At 42.2% G+C, this 22,754-nt stretch overlaps 1 protein-coding gene across 1 annotated transcript in view; it reads right to left on the bottom strand.

Annotated features, from left to right (window-relative positions):
• LOC308499781 (unconventional myosin-X-like) overlaps positions 1 to 22,754 on the bottom strand; it is a gene marked incomplete at both ends in the record, with an annotated part of 116,133 nt that overhangs the window by 57,032 nt on the left and 36,347 nt on the right. The window contains 1 exon segment of the mRNA XM_081053614.1: positions 14,492 to 14,590. Within this exon segment, the coding sequence (XP_080909740.1) occupies positions 14,492 to 14,590 (99 nt within the window).

Below are 22,754 nucleotides of genomic sequence, written 5' to 3'. Positions count from 1 at the left end.
GCCAGCACCGTTCCATGTGAGGCCGAGAGCCTGGAAACTGCTTTCTAGGGCTCTGTCACCACAGCAAGTTAACAATGTAACTACCTTTCAATGTTAAAAATAAGCATGAGGAGTCAAAATTTTTACAACAACTTCTGAAAGTGTATAAGCACAATCAGTTCACTTTGGGAAGTTCTTCCTTGGAAATATGTTGAGATGGAAGGAACACGTGACACACAGGTTTTTCTTATTTTTGCTGTGCCTGGGAGTGGCTCTCCATTAAGCTAGAAAAAAAGAACCCGGTTACAGACTAAACCATCAACAGGTGTTAGTATTTAAAATGAAGCTCGCTAGAGTATGTCCTGTTTCTGACAGGACACTGTTCAAAAAATAATTCCTCTATGGTACTCGGACGGTGTGAGTCTCTCTCTCTGTCTCTCTCTGTCTCTGTCTCTCTCTCTCTCTCTCTCTCTCTCTCTCTCTCTCTCTCTCTCTCTCTCTCACACACACACACACACACACACACACACACACACACACACACACACACACGGCCTGCCAAGCCCTACAAACTAGTTCTCAAAGTGTGGCTTCTACAGCAGCACCTGGGAGCAGAAATGCAAATTTTCAGGCCCCACCTGAGCTGCTGAATCAGACACTCTGGACTGAGGCCCGGGATTCAGAGGCTTAACAAGCCCTCTAAAGGGTTCTGATGCCTGTTCAATTCTGAGAGCCACTGACCTACAAGTAGCAGGGAACACGGGTGTGTCCTAAGGAGCTTCATCCTCTTCAGCAAGGCTTTTCTCCTCACAGGGGAGATAAAATGATGGGGCTGGACTAATTGCTCTATTAGCCACGATCACAGCAAAGACTCCTGCTGACTGGTTGCAAATACAGATTCCTGGGCCCACCTCCAGAGAGGCTGGACTACTGGGTACCAGGTAGGAGCCCAGGACTCTCCATTAGGAGCCGCTCGAGGGATTCCAATATGTAGCCAGGACTGGGAACCATTAGGTCTGCTGCAGCACTAAATATCCCATCAGAAGTAATTGGGGGAAATGATCCTTTAGATCAGGGCGTGCAAATTTTTTCTGCAAAGGGCCAGATGGTAAATACTTTAGACTTTCCATCTCCTCACTGTGCTGTGGCTGGAACGCAGTCTTAGACGACAAGTCAATGAATGGACATGGCTGTGTTCCAGTACAACTTCATTAAATCTGAATTTCTTATCATTTTCATGTGTCATCAAATACTCTTCTTTTGATATTTCCCCAAACATTTCAAAACATAAAAACCATTCTTAGCTGGTAGGTGAGCTACAAGCACAGGCAGTGGGTGTGGGCTGTGGTTTGCCACGGCTGTTTTAGTTAAACCCCAGAATAACCACGTACACTTTACTGGGTTCAGTAGCACTGTGTTCAGGACATATGTAACTTCAATATAAACAGCGGCCTTTTTCAAAACTGAGGTTTGTCTACAGCTTCCTTGGCCTTATTAGAGTTTGTTGGCCTTCCCTTCCCAATCAACATTCCTCAGAAGTAACCATTTAGTTTGATTTCTTAGATATTTCTCACCTTTAAAATGGCAGTGCAGTCAGAGAATTTGAAATAAGAGCCGGAAGTTCATGCTGTCACTGCAGTTCTAAGTAATATGCATGCCTCAAGTGGAAGTAACCAACTGGCACCAACTGGGCATAACCCCCCCGCCCCCATCCTCTCCAACGTGAGCAGCCCCTCAGGAGTTGCCTACCTCTTCTTTACCCTGAATGTCGTCCGGCCCAGGTCGGGAAGGTGCATCACTGGAGGAGTGGGGTCGTCAACCATCAGGAAGCCCCGCCTCCTCCCCAGCACAGAGAATAGCCCCGTTTGGAGTAAACAGCAAATGATCAAAATATCCACCGAGTTCACGGTTCTCCAATTTTAGTGTGAACAGATTCATCTGGGAACCTTGTTAAAATACAGGTCCCAGGACCACATTCATAGAGAAGTGGACTCCACATCTGAGTCTGCATTTCCCACAAGGGCCCCAATGATTATCGCACATGGAGAAACACTACACTAGGGCTTCGGGCATTTAAACCCGAATGCCCCGCTCTAACAGAGTAGCCAACGTGAGAGAGTGGGAGTCGAGAGGCAGAGATGAAAAGATCAGGAGCAGGTACAATTCCCTGAAGACAAAGAGGGATGGACAGACAGACAGACAGACAGACAGAGGGACCTGCAGTCACAGAGACAATGTGGGCACAGGAGACATTTCACAGAACCATCTAAGAGAAGAGATCCAGAAAAGGGGCTGGATGGGAAAACTAAGGGAACGTTTCTAAGCCCAGTATTCGAAAGCGGTGCTTTTTCAACAACTTTTAAGGTAATATTTTGATATTAGGCTCATTCTGTCTATGAAATAGTTCTGAACTTGGCTGCTCACTAAAGGGCACCCAAGAAGTTTTTTAAAAAACATACCCTGGCCCGAGTCCCAACTGAGATTCGGATTTCGTTGTTTTGGGGCAGGGCCAATGCTCTTGGTAAATGCTGTTCAGTGAGTTGTAATATGTGGCCAGTGTGAGAACGACTCTATCAGAAGCAGCAGCAGGAAGATCACGAACATAAGATAATGAAACATTAAAAAACAACAAAAACGTGATTTTTTGCTGACCCTTTTATTCCCCTGGAGCAATAAAACAAAATAAAGAAAAACAGCCACCATAAAGGAGGAGGAGGGTAGGAAGGTGGCATGAGAACCCACCAATCTTGAAGACTGACTTCAAAGAGAAAGCACATGACAGGAAAGACGACAGGGACGCTAAATCCCTGGGGCCCAGAGAGAGAAAAGAAATGAACACAGCGAAACAGCCAGGATGGGGAACAACAGGGCTTGAGAAGTGAAATGGTCAACAAACCCCCATCACCAGCCCCACCCCGTCCTACTTCACATCCTCCTTAAGAATTTAGGTGATTACTCAATGGAATACTACTCTGCCATAAGAAAAGACGAAATAGTGCCATTTGCGACAACATGGATGGGTCTTGAGATTATTATGCTAAGCGAAGTAAGTCGGACAAAGTCAAGAACCATATGATTTCACTGATATGTGGCATATAAAACTGAAAGTAACAAAGGTACAAGACAAACAAAGAAACAAAAACTGATAGACACAGGCAAGTTTGGTGGTTACCAGAAAGTAAGTGGGGAGGGGGATAAACGGGATCAAATATATGGTGATGGAAGGAGAACTGACTCTAGGTGGTGAACACACAACATGCTATATAGATGATATAATACAGAATTGTATGCTTGAAACCTATGCAACTTTACTAACCATTGTCATCCCAATAAACTTGAATTAAAAAACGACATACAAATAATTACACGAAAAGATGTTCAACATCATTAGACATTAAAGACATGCAAATTAAAATGACAATGTATTACCAGTACACACCCAGTATAATAGCTAAAATTAAAGACTGACAATCCAAAAAAAAAAAAAAAAAAGCGAGGTGATAAAGTGGAAAGATGATCTCAACTCTGGATCCAAACCCCAGCTCTATCATTGCTCACTGACCAAGTGTGGATTGGGCATGATATTTCATGGGGGCTCCATTTCCGTATCATTAAAATATGGCTAATCGTGCCTTCCTTATAGGGTTGCTGTGAGGATTAAACAGGACAAACAGATGGAACGCGCCAGCATGGTGCCTGGTAGCTCCCTACCCAGCGAATGTCATCCTCTTCCCTTGACCCATCCTGAATGCCGACCCCAATGAGGAAGACATGGCTTAGAAGCAGGGTAAACGCTCTGCTCACCGCGCACCTCGCAGGACAATTATGGAAGAATGTGATTCCCGAATCTCCCCATGATGGCATCCTGGGTTGGAACTCTAAACACATGTTTAAAGTTGGAATCAGACAATCGAGAACTTTCGCAAGATCCCCAGTCATGCATTGAGGGTACCCGCATCGGTCTCTGTAGATGCACTGGATAAGCAATCCCTCCATGGGTCACTGAGTCACTGGGAAAACTGGCTGCAAGTAACAGGCCTGTAAATGTGTTTTTGAAATGGAGGGCAACTCAGTCACAAACCGACAACTGCCTGACTTTGTTTAAACAAATTGCCTCTCCTTTTTCTACTGAAATTACACTCAGCTTTAAATGATGCCATATCTGATTCCTGTAGATAATTTCTGGAATTGTTTTTGTTTCCAAACAAGGTCTACACATACATTTTTCACAAAATGATACTTAAATAAAGCCTCAAAAAAACAACAACATCAAGTCTTGGCTTAACCTGAGCTTAGCATTCAGTATTAATTATCTATTTTCCGTATTTAAGGGTACCAAGGCTGCAAGATAATATCCTGCTTACCTTCAAATATGAGCAATTTAATTTGCTAAACTAACCACAAAACTGAACGCAACAATAGGGTCTGATGACCCCAAATGTCAGTCCTTTTCTTCGTGCCTGTACACTAGCATTGTAGGACCAGGATTCTCACTGGTTTCAGGAAGGGTCTGATTACCGTGTTGCCCTGAAAATAAGACCTAGCCGGACAATCAGTTCTAATGCATCTTTTAGAGCAAAAATTAATATAAGACCTGGTATTATAGCATATTATAATACAGTATCATATTATATAAGACCCAGTCTTATGTTATAGTAAAATAAGGCTGGGTCTTATATTAATTTTTGCTCCAAAAGATGCATTAGAGTTGATTGTCTGGCTAGGTCTCATTTTCAGGGAAACATGGTATATTCAGGCATAAGTCAGCTGAGCTACCCAGATGCGGAGCCTGGAACCCAGAAGTCAACCAAAGATAGAAGGCACAGGCAGGCCAGAGTCAGACTTGAGTTCAAATAAACAGACCGAGCCTAAGGGTTGGGAAGAAGGAGAAAGTAAACAGGTTGGCCCAAAGGAGGACAGGAAGTCAAAGATCATGACCCAGGACAGACCATTTGCTCTCTCTTGCATGTGTGCGTGTGTGCGTGTGTGTGTGTGTGATGTGTGGTGTGTTCAGCGTGTGTGTTCAGCTATAGCCTTGCAGGGGCCAGTAAACCCATCCAGTGCAAGGGCCATGCAGGGAGGTGACCTGCCTGGGCTGTTCAGTCCAAGGGGGCTGGGGCTGGAAGGCAAAAGCTACATTCGGAAAGAAAGGGTCACAACTAAACTGATTCCTAATCCACCTAAGCTGGATTCACTTAAAAAAACAGGGAGACAGACCCCAGAAATCAGGGACAGGGGTCTCCTGAGGTCTTGCCAATGGATTTTTTAGAGGAGCTTGGAATACGGCAGGTAACAGAACAGAAATGGTTGCACCCTTGCAAGCTAAGGTCTATAACACTTGATATAGCCCCCTTTCCTTAGAACACCAACATATCTTATAGCGTTTGTCACTGCAAAATTGCTTCCTGTTTCAGTGTACGTGTTGAAGTATATGGACTAACAATTCAGGTTTCAAAATGTCAAACTTTGGGAAAATATTCTGAACCAAATTCAATATCCACCCACTCCTTCATATGAAAATGCAATTCATATAGTATTTTTGGAGTTTAGCAAGTGAAATAATTCCTTTGAAAAAGACTCTGATTATCTTCATTGCCCTTCATTCACTCTATCCTATGGTCCATGGGTGGTTTATATATGGATAGGATTGAAATAATACAGTGAAACTCCCACTACGACTCTATGACATGTGGCTTTTTCTACTGTCCTCTGTGGTCCTGTAAGACTTGTCATTCTCTATTAAAACATTATATAACAGTCTCAACAGAGCACACAGCATTCTAATGACTAGTCTGGCTTCATATTGATTACAAATGAAGTGGCATTCAGCCCTTCAGTGTTGAAGGAATGCCTCCACCTGCCAGGCTCTGCTCCTACCGTAGGTGCTACGGATACAGCAATGACAAGCCCCATTCTCAGAGAGCTTGGTGAGGAGTGATAGAAAAAAATTAAATAAACACACGCGACACAATGTCAAGCTGGTGGCTCTTTTAAACAGAGAGTCGAGAAAGCCTCTCTGGAAAGGTCTTCACCGGGGCATTCTTTCCTGAATGAAGGTGGGGAGAGAGCCACATACATCTCTGCAGGAACCAGGCTCCCAAAAGGGGGAAAGACAAGTGCCCAGACTGCTTGAGCGACAATCTCTTTCCAGGTTACAGTAAGTGAGTATTCCACCCAGAGCTATGATTTGCAAATACATACATGCTTTTTTCTGGAGCTAAGTACATTAATAAACAAACTTTTTTCCCCCTATCATCCCAGAGTGAAAATTAATGGAAACACGTGACTTTCCATTTTTGAGCCATAAGGTGCCAAGCCAAATTCTTGGAAGAGGTCTAGAGAGTCATCATGTGGTTTTCAGAGCATAAAAATATATTTTTCCCCCACTCCAAACCAATTAAGCTGGACAAAATGCATTTTACTTGGTCTTCAAAGCAAGACTGGAATCCCCAGTGGTGTCCAGTCTCTGGAGTACAGACTTCTGATTCTAAGAAACTCCATGGGCTGGTGTTTCAGATCCATTTCAGAGATGGCCATTTCCAGGATGAAATAGAAAAGTGTGGGAAAAGAGAAGAGAATTTAAAAGTTTCCCAGCTCAATGCTGTCCCGTTAATAGAGCTGCATTGTTTTGATTGAAGTAAATTCCAAGAGTAACAGATGGACCCACGCTAAAGTTTCAACAAAAGGAGCCAAGTGCATCTGAGTTTTAAAAACTGCCACTTGTCACCAGCATGCCTCTATTTCACCTTAATTTTTGGATGGCTGTGCAGAAACAGTACTTTCTACCCCCACACAAACATCACACGGCCGGTGCCCAGTGCTCAGCACTGGTCAGCAGACCCAAGTCACGAACTAATTCTCCTTTCTAGGAATCTGGAGGGAGCTAGCTCCAAAGCGATTCTTTCCTGGTGTTGTCTATTCCTTAAGAAAGGATACAAACCGGAATTTCTGATGGGCTTTTATTTCTAAAAGCAGCACAGAGAAGGCATCCAAGAGGAAAGCAGTTTAAAAATAAATTGTATCGGGAGTTAGTACTTAATGATTATAGAGTTTCTCTTTGGGGCGATGAAAAAGTTTTGAAAATGGATAATGGTGATGGTTGCACACATTACAAATATAATTAATGCCACCGAATTATACACTTAAAAATGGTTCAAATGGTCAATTCTGTGTAATTTATATTTACCACAATAAACACACACACACACACACACACACACACACACACACACACGCTCCAAGCTCTAGTTCAGAAAATAAACTGTATATTCACTCATTTTTCTTTCAATTCAATTTGGACATAGCATATCTTTCAGAACCCCGCAGAAAAACTGAAACCCCCAAAAGAAATACATATGTCACAGCTGTTAACAAACACACAACAACAGAATGAAAGATGGCAGTGGTACGTCAAAAGCCAGTGCCGTATATTGTTTTAGGGATATGCTTTGCCTCTCACCTGAACTGTAAAAAACAAACAAACAAATTGTTTTTCGTTTGTCTGTTTTTTTGTTTTTGTTTTTTAAAGATTTTTTTTTTTTATTGGTGAAGAGGAACAGGACTTTATTGGGGAACAGTGTGCACTTCCAGGACTTTTCCAAGTCAAGTTGTTGTCCTTTCAATCTTAGTTGTAGAAGGTGCTGTTCAGCTTCAAGTTGTTGTCCTTTCAGTCTTAGTTGTGGAGGGCGCAGCTCAGCTCCAGGTCCAGTTGCTGTTGTTAGTTACAGTGGCACAGCCCACCATCCTTTGCAGGAGTGGAACCGGCAACCTTGTGGTTGAGAGGACGCACTCCAATCAACTGAGCCATCCGGAAGCTCAGCGGCAGCTCAGCTCCAGGAGCTGTGTGCAATCCTAGTTGCAGAGGGCACTGCCCACCATCCCTTGCGGGAGCCGAGGAGTCGAACCTGCAACCTTGTGGTTGAGAGCCTGCGCTCCAACCAATTGAGCCAGCTGGCACTGGCTCATGTGGGAATCGAATCAGCAGCCTTTGGCATTGGGAGCACTGAGCTCCAACCACCTCAGCCACCAGGCTGGCCCCCAAACCAATTGTTTTTTGAAATTTTACTGTAAAATTCTATCTTTAAATCATAAACATATGGCAAAGCAAAAATGCAAAATTAGAATAGAGGGCTGTTAACGTGCTCTCAGGTGGAATCACATGAAACTGCTGATATTCAACTCCTCCTATACAGAGGGCAATTTCATATAGTTCAACCACACCACACAGGTTAATTTGGTTGGAAGCAGCAATTGCAGTATATGGGATATCTGAGAGGCTACCGGGGACCAAAACACAAATATTCTTATGTTTCTTTCCTTTTCAGAAAAAATGGGAAAGATTTCCCCAAATACATGCATTAACATGCATTAATATGAAAATGTTTTTCTGCACACACAAAAAGAGATATAAAAGGTTCAGAATAGAGATTAAATATACTTTTAAAAAACATCCAGGAGAGCTGACTAGAAAGAATCTGTCCTGCTGTCCCACAGTTTGGCTCTGAGAGTCAAAGTACCCTAATGACACTACTTCTGCAACATTAATATTATCCTCCAAACTCCTTTTCCTCCATCGTCCTCAATTTAGGTGTCTACCCCTTCCCCCACCAGTCACAGCCCAGGGACCCTTTCCTGGCTTGTGAGCTGCTCTGCGGACCCCAGCTGGCCCCTCCTGCTGGCAACCCAACTTGGAGCAGCGCCAACTGCTGCTCACTCACCCCCTTCGTCTCCTGTTGGAGGTGGCGGGTGAGACCTCTCCCCGGGCAGCTGCCTTGGCCAACAGCTGGCTTTGCATGTGAAGCTTGGAATGCAGCTCCCGTGGCTGCTGAGAATCATGGGAATTCCTGGGCTTTCAGACCACCGTGTGCAGGCAGCTTCCTTTCCGATGACATTTTCACTCGGCCAAAATACCCAGGATCGCCCACTTCCCTTCGGCAGTCAGATCCGATTTGTTCCCCTCAAAGTTGAAATCTCTGAGTTCTATTGTTCAATTCCTGACAATTGGTGGGTCATGGTGTTCTTCAGAGCTTCGAAACAGGAGAGAGACGTGCTGCACTGTCCCACTGTAAATTTTCCAGCAGTCAACAGTTTGGGGCATGGGGGTTTCTCTGGGACACAGGAGTGGACACATATGGTGTATGGAGAGGGAGGGTGTGGAGAAGTCAGAAGGCTACCTGCGGCCACATGACATTCATGACATTTTGTGTACCCAAGGCACACAAAAAGAAACCAATGCGGGCAAACCTGAGAGGGGAAAAAAGCAAAAGAAAAGCAGCTGGCCACGGCAGAAAGTGACAAAAAAAATGCGATGAAAATCACTACACTAAACCATTATCAAGTTTCACAAAATTAGGCCTGTCGTATATTAATTCCAACAAGTCAAAAGCAGAAGGTCAAACCAAAAAAGGTTAGAGGCGCTTTAAATGGAAGATGTGATTCTAAATAATTAGGATTGTGTTTCCCGTGTGGCCTGAGCTAGTCTTTCTTGGGGGTGACTTCAAAGTACCAGGGAATCTAATAGTCTTTTTGTGGATTAATAAAATGAGAAAAATAACTTTTAAAACAAAGTCTAATTATACTGCTGCAAATAAAAAGAGGAGGGCATCTATTTGTAGACTGGGGTAATTAAATCCCCCATCATAAAATAGTTCAGAAGACCCCGTGTAGAGACAATGCACACAGAAAACCCAACAAAATCACTGCATGCAGCAATCGTCTTGATTAAGTTTACTGGGGTAAGTTAAATAACCACCCTTTAAAATACAATTAGGTAAATTGATATCTCTCTAAGCTATTTCAGAGCAATCAAGTTAGGTGCTTTTTCAGAAGATGATAGTTCACCCTCAAAGTGAGAAATCAACTTTAGAACTTATCACTCAATTCTACAATGCACCTAAAAAATGCTCCAGTGATGGCCCATGTGCCTTGTAAATGTTCTAGAAAAGACAGAAAGCGTAAGCTGAAAGATAGCATTGGACAAGAGTTGATCTTTTAGCCATATCTGCACCCTGAAGAACATGGTACCTTTTAAAACTGGCTCTTCTGAAACTCTGTTCAAAACTTGTTATCTAAGACGATAAGTAATTTCAAAATTTCAGGACGGGTGCTGACCTGCCCATGTGCTGCGTCCTCCAGAGGCCACAACTATGCATATTTCTCAGTAAAGCATGCTAGCCTGTCACTTGCACATGTCTTTTTCCATCTGCAAATACTTCCCGATGAGTGTAACATAAATTATGAGTCAGAGGGGAATATGTTGGTCCTCAGTATTCCTAGAACCAACCGACATTAATTTCAATTTTCACATGGAATGCAATTTTAAATGAACTTTAAAACTATCTCCTTGGCAGAAAAAAATGAACAGCTGAGTGAACGTGCAAAATTCTCAGAGACTGAATGAAATAAGAAAATATGCCCTTTCGTGCTGTCCCCCCAAAAAAACCATACTGTCACCTCCCAGGGTCCCTGAGGCTCCGTTTTAGGATTTTCGTTACTCAGGGCTCAGCTTGGTTTCTAACACTAAACTAGCAACTGCTGTTTAATCCACTTGAGGATTATTCCACTGCAGTCAGCACCACCGCTGGCCATGTTCAAGGTGAAATGGTTATTTGAAGGGAGGGCACCAAAAAAGAAGTTTCGAAAAGCCAAAGAAATATTTTCCAGCTTTACCTAAAGCCCTCCTCCTCACCTTTATCTCCGCTTCCTCCAAACAGTAATACAGGTACGAGGTTTGAGAGTACTTCCCTGTCTTCACTGGAGGTAACCATGACCCTAAGGGGGCTTTCAGGAATGCCTTCTAAATCCTCCCTACTCGAATGGGGTCCAAGAACCAGCAGTCTCAACATCACCAGGGAACTAGTGAGAAATGAGGCCCTGAGGCCCCACCCCAGACCTGCCAATCAGAATTGGCATCTGAATAAGACCCCCAGGTGGTTGGTCCAAGTACAGTCAAGTCTGAGGGCACTGCTCTAAACCAAAGGGTAACTAAATATTAGGTTGGTGCAAAAGTAACTGCAGTTTAAAAGGTTATAAATAACTGCAAAAACCATAATTACTTTTGCACCAACATAATAATTTTTCAAGCTCTTTATGTTCCTTGGGAAGTCATATTTGGGCTATATAAAAGTTTCACCGAAATTGTTTTTAAAGATACAGAAAAATACCCATTTGACAGGTTTTACCAGTGATCATCTGACCTCAAACACTAACATCTTTTTTTGTGGAGTAAAATATACATACAATTTACCATTTTAACCATCTTTAAGCACACAGTTCAGTGGCATTAAATACATTCACACTGTTGTGCTACTGTCACCGCCCTCCATCTTCAGAACTTTTTCATCTTCCCAAACTGAAACTCTGTATCCATTAAACAGTATCTCCCCATTCCCCCTTCCCCCCAGAAACATCAATTTCTTAACACTCTTTAATAATGTACCAAATTGGGTTGAAATGAAACAGTGCCTTGAAAAGTTGCCATAGATAGGCTTGACTAGGTCAAGGCCAGGTTCTCCATCTTTGACCCTGATTCCGTCAAGAGTCGATCCTGGCCCAGTTAAAAAGCAGGAGTTCCTGTTCTGTGCACCAGTACCAGTTAATGAACTTCTCCTAATCCTTGGTGCTACGCCCCTATGCTCCACAGTGAACTTGTGACATGAGTGGAAGAAGTAGGTCAGGAGAGAAAGAAACTAGAGTCTTTTGGCCACTGCCAGTTTTTGCGTGAGTCCAATTCTTTCGATCTTACCTCACTTTTCTCCTATTTTAAACCCTGCAATTCCAGCACGAATCACTAAGCTAATTATACTTGTTACACTTGGGAATGACAGAGCAGACAACATAAGACCAAGTATTTGATGACTGAATGTAGATGAAAAGTCAAAGTTGAGAGCTGTTTTCACATTCAAGTACAGGTTACTCTGGCTTAGTTCTTTTGAGACCCACAATCCACAAGAGTGAACAGAACTACTGAACTGACCATTCCACTCCCCTCCTCCCCCGCCGACTAACGGAGAGCTGCCCAACCACTGAGGCCGGCAATGGCTTCACATGACACAGGCTGCTGTCCTCATGGCACAAGTAGTAGCACTAAGGCTGCTGGAGTTGCCATGTTAGAAGCCTCTGCCAAGTACAGTGCAGTTAGATTGGAATAGAAAACCAAGGACACTACCGTGTTTCCCCGAAAATAAGACCTAGCAGGACAATCAACTCTAATGCGTCTTTTGGAGCAAAACTTAATATAAGACCCGGTCTTATATATTAATTATATATTATATTATATTATATTATATTATATTATATTATATTATACCCAGTCTTACAGTAAAATAAGACCAGGTCTTATATTAATTTTTGCTCCAAAAGATGCATTAGGGCTGATTGTCCGTCTGGCTAGGTCTTATTTTCGGGGAAACAGGGTATGTTAAGTGAAAGAAGCCAGTCACAAAAAATGGCACACACTATATAATTCCACTCATATGAAGTATCCAGAGTTGTCAAAATCACAGAGACAGAAAGTAGAAAAGGGGTTACAAGGGCTAGTAGGAGGAGAGATGAGGACTTAGTGTCTGGTGGATATAGAATTTCAGGATCACAAGATGAAGAAGTTCTAGAGCTCTCTTGCACAACAATGTGAATACACTTAACACTAATGAACTGCACATTTAAAAATGGTTAAGATGGTAAATTTAATGTTACGTGCTTTTCGCCACACTTTTTAAAAAAGTATCTTACTGATTAAAAGATAAGTCAACAAAAAAAGAAAAGAATTCCATTAGAAATCTATTTTACAATACTTTTAGCAACAGAGTTATGTCAAGTCAGGTACACTGTTTAGGTATTGTTTTCCTTTTTTATATCATCTTGTGATGTATGTGCAGGGCCTGAAAGGGACTGATGGGGAAAGTGAGAAAAGAAGACTAGTAGAATCAAGGCAAGACAGAAAAATGCTGACCAAGTCTACATGGGAACATAAACATTTAAGCAGTGCCTAATCCTAAAGTTCAGCCAAACCATTTAGTCAGTCCATCATTTATAGACCATTCAGCACTACCTGAGAACCTGAGGAGAAGCCAGACTAGGCATCAGTGTAGTGACCACACTGCTGATGGCTGTTACACATGTGGTCTCTTTGCCACGGCCTCCCTCCCCCCCTCAAATCTATGTCTACAAAACACATCTGTATCTTCACCACCAGATAAATACTGAAGCAATTTAAGACACATGAAAAAGAAACTAAGGAGTTGATAAATAGCCCAGTGACATCAATGCGTATTAAGCCAAGAAATGGCAAAGGTGCCACCCCAAGGGGACCATCCCAGCTAAGAGGTTTTGATAAGCAAGTGTCCTGTCTGTCTCAAACTACACAACACTGACCTTTCAGCTTTTGTTTTCAACACAACTTGCAAATGGGATTCAAAAACTATGAGTTTTAAATACCCTTTTATTTCTCGGTGCCTTAAACTTTGATATGTGCCTCTGAAAGAGGGACTTGTGGTAACATTAAAATTGTTTCCTTACTAAAATGGAGAAACCAGGCTCCTTTCACAAATTGTGCAAATATAGTTGACCACTGAACAACGAAGGGTCAGGGCACTAACACCCCCCCCACACACACACACACAGTTGAAAATCTGAAATAACTTTAAACTCCCCCAAAATTTAACTACTAATAGCTTACTGTTGACTGGAAGCTTTACTGATAACATAAACAGTCAAGTAACACATATGTTATATGTTGTAAGTATTACGTACTATATTCTCACAACAAAGTGAGATAGAAAAAAGAAAACATTATTAAGAAAATCATAAGGAAAATACATTTACAATATTTGTTGGAAAAATCCACGTATAAGAGGACCCACGCAGTTCAACTGCAGGGTCAACTGTACAATCAATGAACCCGTTTCTGGATTTACGTATTTGTTTTTCAGTGACATGGCTGTTCATCTGTTTTACACTAAAGAATGGGGAACCAGGAGCAGCAGAATTCCCACATGTAGAAGGAACTTCTTCAGCAAGTTAACAAAGTGGATAAGGAAACTCAGGTGAGGGGGTTTCGTGGATCTTGTTCTCACAGGAAATCGAGACGCTGACATACTACATTCTCACTGGCAGGCAGGTGTTTCCAACAGTTAACGAAAGTTGAAGAATTTTCGGGGAAAGTGGTAATGAAACCAATTGGCAACTATCGACATATCTGAACCATTTTCTCAGATTCTTGCATTCTATACTTCTGATTCCTGGACAAAATCACCAAGAAGGGAACCAGACAAGTGGAGTGTTCTTCTGTCCCATACTGGCTGGAATGCCTTCTGTGCTCCCTTTGGGAGAATTGTATTGCGTCTCTCACACACTCAAGGTGTTCGCTGCACATGCCTTCTGGGAGTTTGTTTTGCCACTTAGAAAAAATGTTGACGGTTTGGGGGGTAGAAGGAGCGAGCACACACGGCTTTGTGTAAGACTGCCTAAGGAACCGGAACACAGATGTCACAAAGCCGAAGGGAATTGTGCTCACCTGACCATAGTCTGTCCGGAAGACGACAACGCCCTCTGCACAGGAATTTACAGTACTTGGAAAATGCTGGCCATTTTCTCTCAGCCAGACCCGTGTTCCCTGTAAACAAAATAAACAGGATTTAACAATGAGTTTGGATTGCATTTTGTGGCAAACCACCACCCTCAAAATCACTATGACTACTATATTCCTTTAAAAACCAAAAAAGAATGTTTTTTTTGAAAATAAGACTGTTCTTTGCAAACGTGCAAAGAATGACTCTTCAGAAAGCATCATCCATAGCCTTTACTGTATAAAAATGTGACCGAGGGAGCGTCCCACTAGACAGAGAGCAAAGAAGGGACTAAGAAGACAGCAGCCTGTGTTACTAAAAAGCAACTGACTTCTGTGGATTATCTCGTTTCACTCACAAACACCCACTGAGGCAGGCACTATTATTATTCCCATTTTACAGATGGTGAAGTAGAGGCCTACAGGTAAAGTAACTTGCCCCGCATCACGAGACTGAGCGAGAACTTGACCCCACGCCGTTGGGCTCCAGAAACCACAAGTCTGACCAGGTCACTACACTCACTGCTTCACCCCAAGTTGAGAACTCTTTGGGACCTGTGGGCTCCCATATTCCTAGGTCCAGGCCCTTTGCACTTGCCCACTGGAGGGCATTAGAACACTCCACAGTCTTCCTACTTGTATCAAATCCATGTGTCAACTGGAATCTCCAAGAGAGCGGCTAACATTTTAGTAAATATCAGAAACCAATCCACTGGTTATAAATAAATCGTGGTAGGATCTTCCACCAGGCACCTAAAATGCACTTCGAAGTCTGGGACTGTAGCCTAAAAGATAGCAACTTCCAGATTGCATTGTTTTCACCTGGGCATATTTTGGGGGCATTGATCTCATTTCCATTTTTTATTTCCCCACTGGACAAATGAAATGATAACCACAATATTCAGCTTTTCAAAGCTGAATTTCCTCTTCCTTTGCCCAACATGAAAGCCATTTGTTTCCAAGGATGAGTGATACAAAAGTTTGGAAAAATTACTGGGTATGCACTGGTGGTTCAAATTATAAAGAATTACCTTTAATGTACAATTTTATGACATCTGATGTATACCCATGCATTCGTACTTCATTAAGTTATTTCTACTCTATTAGACAATTTTATCAACTCCAACAAAAATGACACAGTGGGAAGTATTATACCAAAACTATCACTTAAAACAGCACTTAGATTGAACTTCTTTTTCTAGAACTTTCAACCTCATTTCATTGGTCTGTTTCATTTCTGTTTCAATTTGAAATGATAGGTGAAATATTGACAATACATCGGTTATGTTCAACTTCTAGTTTAAGGGGCTACTACTGCTCTTGTAACAGAGAATTGGCAGGGGTAAGTAATGCAGACTTAAACTCATCACCTCATACTATTAGGTTGTTGCCAAAGTGACTGCGGTTTTTGCAATTATTTTTAACCATTTAAACTGCAATTACTTTTGCACCAACCTATACTTTAAACTCTGTTTATCAATTGTAAAAATAGTAGCTTCCAGTAATAGAATGCCCCTGAAGTGTCACAGTCACGTGCTAAGAGGTCAATGATACTGTGTCTCACACTAACCCTGGGTAAGATAGGAATTATATCTCCAGGAGGAAACGGAAGCTCAGAGCATAAATTCTTGACTAATGTCACACAGTTAGTGACTGAGCCAGGCCTCCTAGTCGCGTGCTTTTTCTACACATCACACCAACTCTATTTGTCTCCTTAAAAGTAATGCACAAATAAGTCAAATGCATTAATAGGTCAGTTGACAATCAGATATAACAACAGAGAGGTCCCTTTCAGTGGCCACTTGTCACACACAACCATTAGCCCTTTCTCACTTTTTAGGAGGGAAAATTTAAGATGGTATAAAAATCTGATTTTCAAGTCATTCCCCTCAGTGCCAATGATGATCCTGTTTAAAATACACCCGCAGAGACCCAAAACATTAGCTGTCACCACTGTTACTCAGGATCCCCAGTAAGTCAACCTCGACTTGGAGAAAAGCATTTGGGGCCAGCTAACTAGACCCGGCGTCTCTGGAAGGAAGGGGACCCAGAGGCGGGAGCCACATGTGTATGCGATTCTCCAAACATTTCCAAGAAGACCATGGTGGCTGAGGCCTAAGGTTGAAACGGCACCAGCTTCTGTTCCCTGTGACTGGCTCACACAATTACCCTTGCAAGTTCTGCAACTCTCTTAACATCTCCTATGATACCCCTGGGCCAGGCTCTTCCCACAGGCACCCCATTTCTCCTTATTATGGGAACTTTAAGTTGTTAACCCCACCTTTCTTTCCATCATCCCTTCAAAGAAAGGGTAAAATCCTTTGATCAAGATGGAAAAGAGCATCAGAAATGAATAGCATGTGTTTCTCTATAAATCCTGAAGTCGGCTTATTTAAAGAACACACATAATCCAACGGGGTGAGTTCCCATCTCCACAGGAATGGGTCACGTCCCTCTGATTCCCGCTTGGGGCTGAGATGCTGGTAACACCCAGAAACAGTGAGAACTGACTGGCTGTCAGTTGTGATTCTTTATTAGCAAACAGCCTTCCAAAACGAACATTTACGTCAGGCCTCCTATAAGACGGCTCTCTCAAATATTCCATACCAACCCGCATTATCAGTAATGCTCCAGAAAAAAAGAATTCTAGGCCTCCCCATTACTTTTTTCATTCATAGGTCAGAAACTGCAGCATTTGAAAGCTTTCAATCTCTCTCTCTCTCTCTCGGAAATTTTCAGCACATAAGGTGAGAACTTTTACTCATGAAGTAAAACCATAAGCTAATAACTCACCGTGGACTCCATCAGAATCCTGACTTCAAAGCATTGTTTGCTCTGACTATCACCTGCATCGTTTTTATCAAAAAGGATTTCATGGACATGCTTCCCACTAAACTGTCTAAACTAAGATTTTATTATGGACATTATTGAATTAATATATATGGTCACCAGGATTAATATAAATCTCCAGACGCCCAGAGGCTTCACAGCAGACAGCTTCTTTTTTACCTGAGTTTTGTGATGGTTTTTGTCTACCTTTTCATTTGAAAGTACTATATGTAAAGTTCTTTGTTGACATACTCTTACCTGATCAAACACACAGTTCAACTTCCATAGTCCAAAGGTCTTTCTCAACAGGTGTGAAGAGCTGCTGATAAGCAAGGTTTGCGAATTCCAGCCCAGATGGCAAGTCTACAGCCCACAGCCCTGGCTTCCAGGGGCAGGAAGGGAAATGCATTCAAAACTCCCTCAGTTCTTTGAAAAAGTTTAACCTGGCGATTTTTATAGACTCAGAATTGTAAACTAAAATCACTGAAATGGATATGTTATATAGATTGCTTCTTGGTTGTTTCTCTGAGCCCCCAAATTTCCTACTTCCATTCCACTGGAATAGAACAGACACCTCGGTCCAGAAAAGAGGCCACCCACAGGCGTTTGAAAATGAAGTCACAAGCAGACATTTACCAGACCATCCAAGTTTGACTGGGAAAGAAAAATTTGCCCACCACATGCAATCCATTATATTCATCATTGTTAAATAGGGCTGATAATTTAATGTACGATGCAGGCAATAACGGAGAAAGCTCACCATTTGGGTAAAATATGTCTTTATAAGCAGGTAGAACACGTTTGACCATTACATACGCGTTTTACTAAAACTTGGGCAAATTTTCATCTCAGTCTCTGAGACGGATACGTGTTCAATTTAACTCCTAAAAAAACAACAACCCACGATTGTACGCATAATTACCAGTAACAGTTCTAGAATAAAAAGCACTTGCACATAAAGCTCCATCTCCTTTGATCTTCAGAGAAATCCTGTCAGATAGAGAGGCACGTAATACCACCCCTTCTTTAAAAGTGAGGGTCACAGGGGTTCCATGTCCCACTGCCGACCGATGATTTCCCAGCTATAACAAAATAGACTGGCTATACCAACTGTTGGTGACGATGTGGAGAAAGTGGTGGGGACATAAAACAATGATGGGAAACCAGTTTGGCAGTTTCTTAAAAAGCAAAACATAATCTTGCCATATGACCCAACAATTCAACTGCTAGATAGATATCTACCTCCTCAAAAGAAAAATATTTTAAAACCTTGCACACAAATATTCATAGCAGAATCACTCATCCTAGCCAAGCACTAGGAATCACTCAAGTGTCCATCAAATGGTACAGAGACACAATGTGATAAATCCATACACTGGAACTAACACTTCAGTAAGATGTCTCCCGTGGAATGTTGGGGAGTGGGGAAGAGTGGGTGCAGGGGTGGGGGTGGGGTCTTCCTTCTGAATGACACTGAATTCCTGAAACTGGATGGAGATAATAAATTATAGAGCAAAGATTTTTGTAAAACTTTTTTTTATTAGTTTCAGGTGTAGACCAAAGATTTCAATAGCATGTTTCCCACTTTTTTTGGACGTATAATTGACATATAACATGAGTTTCAGGGGTCCCACAGTATTGTTAACAGGTCATTGATAGAATCCCCAACAAGAATGAATCCCAACAACATTATGCCAAGGCAAGAGGCTACACACACGAGCACGTATTATAGGATTCCATTGATATGAATTTTTTGGAAGAGGCAAATCCATAGACACGGAAAAATAGATGAACAGTTGCCTGGTGTTAAGAATGAGAGGGACACAGTGAATGTGAAAAAAGGAACTCTGGGGGATGATGGAACTGTTCTTATACAAGGTGTGCTTATGGCTGCACAATGGTATAAATGTACTAAAATTCATTCAACTGAGCACCTAGAACGGGTATATTGTATTATATATAATTATACCTCAGTAATTCCAAATCATTTAAAAAAAATTAATTTCCCAGCCTATACACATCTCAACTGTACGTGAACATTCTTAATCATTCCATAATGGGAAAAACACAGTCATTTTTCTGGAAGTGTCAAGAAACATACAAAAAAAAAAGGAAAAGGAAAAAAAAGCCCATGACGATGAAAGGTAACGACTATGTTGAAACTCCAAGTGGTGTATTGAATTCATGAAGTCCCTGCTCTCCACTAACACTGGCCAGGGGGCTAAAACACCATACATGAGACCTATCCACGATCAAAAGACGAGGTGTGGTAGATTGCGTCACTGTGTCATGGTACACAATTATTAATCATAAAACCCCGGCCGACTGCCTGTGACTTGCAGTGCCTCCCTGGGGAAGGAATTTTACCTGGCCCCTTCCTTCTGCCCACGGCTATGGGAAGTAGCTATGCAAAGCCTAAAATATTTACCTTCTGGCTCTTTATACAAAGAAGTTCACTATTACCTACCTTAAAGTAGAAAAGATAAAATCACCATTATAGATTTCATCCTCCTGTTGCACTTTGCAAAACTATTTCCCTGGTTTTAAAAATGATTTCCCTGAACCCTGACTGAAAAAATTAAGTTTAAAAATAAAGTAGGGAAACAACCCTAAAAAGAGATAATGAGGATGGGCTTTAAATACCATGCTGTGTGGCATGTTCTAATTACAGATTCATGGAAGAGAGAACATTCTTCAGCAAAACACAGAACTCCCTCTCAGCCGAGAACCGGGCACCACACCTACTTGTGTCCCATAACTGGTCACTTGGCTTATGTTAAGTACCACAGTACGACCTACATGATAAAGTCATAATTTGTTCCTGAAATGTGAAATGTGATCCTTTTTTTTTTTTTGGAGCATTTCTTTCATTTTTTAAATTTTTTTCTTATTGGGGAATATTGAGGAACAGTGCGACCCCCCAGGGCCCATGAGGTCCAAGTCAAGTTGTTGTCCTTCAATCCAGTGATGAAGGGTGCAGCCCAGCATCGAATCCAGTCTCCATCCTCAATCCTAGTGGCAGGGGGCGCAGTCCACTGCCCCACACGGGAACAGAACGGGCAACCTTGCTGCCAAGAGCCAGCGCTCCAACCAACCATGCCATCCAGCCGCCCCACCAGCAGCCCAGTGGCAGCTCGCCGTCCCCAATCCAGCCGCGCAGGGTGCAGCCCACCATCCCATGCGGGAATCAAGCCAGCAACCCTGCCACCAAGAGCTCGTGTTCCAACCAACTGAGCCAACCCGCCGCCCGTTTAGTTTTTTTAAAGACAAAGAGATCGATTTATTTTGTGATGGGTAAGATAAATCAAAATGGCTATTTAAATCCACAGTGAATTCAATAGCCCAAAGAAAGTTGTCCTCTTTTTGCCTGCAGTGACTTAAGAAGCAACCTGGCTCAGAAGATGTCTCCTGTGGAATGTTGGAGAGTGGGGGAAGGGTATCATTCTTCCTTCTGAATGATACTGAATTCCAGAAACGGGATGGGGATAATAAATTATAGTACCAAAGACTTCAACAGCACTTTTTCTACTTGTTTTGGACGTATAATTGACATATAACATTAGTCTCAGGTGTCTAACATAACGATGCAATGTTTGTATATATTGCAAAATGGTCACCACAGTAAGTTTAGTTAACATCTGTCACCTCACATAGCTATAATTTTTCTTGTGACAGAACTTTTAAGATCTACTCTCTTAGCAACTTTCAAGTATGGAATAAAGTATTGTTAACCATAATGGTATGCTCTATCACATCCCTGTGACTTATTTTATAACTGGAAGTTTGTACTCTTTGACGTCCTTTATCAATTTTTTCCACTCCCCACCTCCTATGTCTGGCAACCACAAATCCATTCTCTATAAATTGGTCTTTTTTATTTTTTTTAATTCCACATATAAGTAAAATCTCTCCAGCTTTATTATCTTTTTTTTTTCTGTTGAAGTAGGAATACCTTTTCAACTTAACAGATGTTATTTTTTCCTAATCCTTGTTACTGAAATCTACTTCAAAGGACACATGGCTTTTATAGCATTCAAAGTTCTAATGCTGGTTTTCTCATACTCGGCACTATTGACGTTTTGGTCAAGATAATTATTTTTTTCGGGGGTGGGTGAGGGTACTGTCCCAGTTGACAAGCACTAATCTAGAGTAATACAAAGTTCTAAAGGAGTTTTCAAAACCATGCATTGTCTGAGACCTAATTAATTGAAAGCAGACTCCGTTGTAAATTCTAGGAATTTCCACAACCTCCCAAGTGGGATCAGCCCGGAAACAGTATACTTGGGGCACATCTAATTTCCGGTGACATTAAACTGAGTCAGAAGGGAAGGAGTGACCTCTGCAATATGATTCAAAAAAGTTGACAAACATAAGGAAAACGGTCTCGAAGGCAGACGGTTTTAATGGAAGGACTCTCCTTTTCCTCCTTTCTGTCTACTGGCTCTGTAATATTTAAATGCACTTTAATGTTAATCAGAACTGACTTTTAATGTTTTTATGCAGATGACTGGGAAGGCACCGGCAGAACCTGTCCTCTGTGCTATTTCACCTCAGGAGCCATTTCAATCCCAGGTGCTTGCAAACATACAAAACTTGTCAGAAAGCTTGGAAACGGTGCAGAGAACAATGAAGAGAAAACTACATGGACAACACGAGTATAAGAAATGCAGCATGACACAAGCAGTGTGGACAAGACTGGGGACAGACCCAGGAGATTGAGAAATGAAAGGGCAAGGTGGAAGCTAAGATTGTCCCTGCAGAGACGGCCACCCCTGGGTAGGGGCGTCTGGAAATAAAGTGAAGAAGGGAGGGCAGCCACTGGCTCCAAGCATCCCAACAGCAGTGGGTGGTCCCTTTATTCCCTTGCAGCACAGCAGGCAAAGAGTGTGGACCCACTATGCTGAGTGATCTCCTGACTCATTCCTTACCTCCAGATGGCAGGGTTTTAGACTTGGGCCTGGCAATCATTTCTGAACAACTGTATCAGATTCCAAAGAGGAATGTTTCAAGTCCGCCCACAGCTGTTGGGCTCTGAATGGAGTATGGGCGGTTTCAGGCTTAGGTCTCAAAGGACGCACAACTTAACTGGGTGCCGAGGCCGGCACCAACTGTTGAGGAAGAAAAAGTAATAACGGGAGGCTCAAGAGAGAAACTGTGAGCATACAGCCCGTAATGTTGGACATACGTGGTGTGAGGGTCCCAAGTGGGTGCCATCTTACGGCTGGTTGTGGAACAGCGATGGTGCCAGTTTTCTATACAGGCAATCCCCAGAACAAGTGCTGTGCCCACCAGAGATAATGCCACCATTCTGTTCCAGAGGAAAATGCGGTGCTGACATTCTGCTGCTTGAGAAGTCAGTCATCCTTGCCCCAACTCACAAAAG

This window comes from Rhinolophus hipposideros (genome assembly GCF_964194185.1).
Source record: "Rhinolophus hipposideros genome assembly, chromosome: 7".
Lineage (NCBI taxonomy): Eukaryota > Metazoa > Chordata > Mammalia > Chiroptera > Rhinolophidae > Rhinolophus > Rhinolophus hipposideros.
This window is presented reverse-complemented; position numbering and strand designations above follow the sequence as displayed.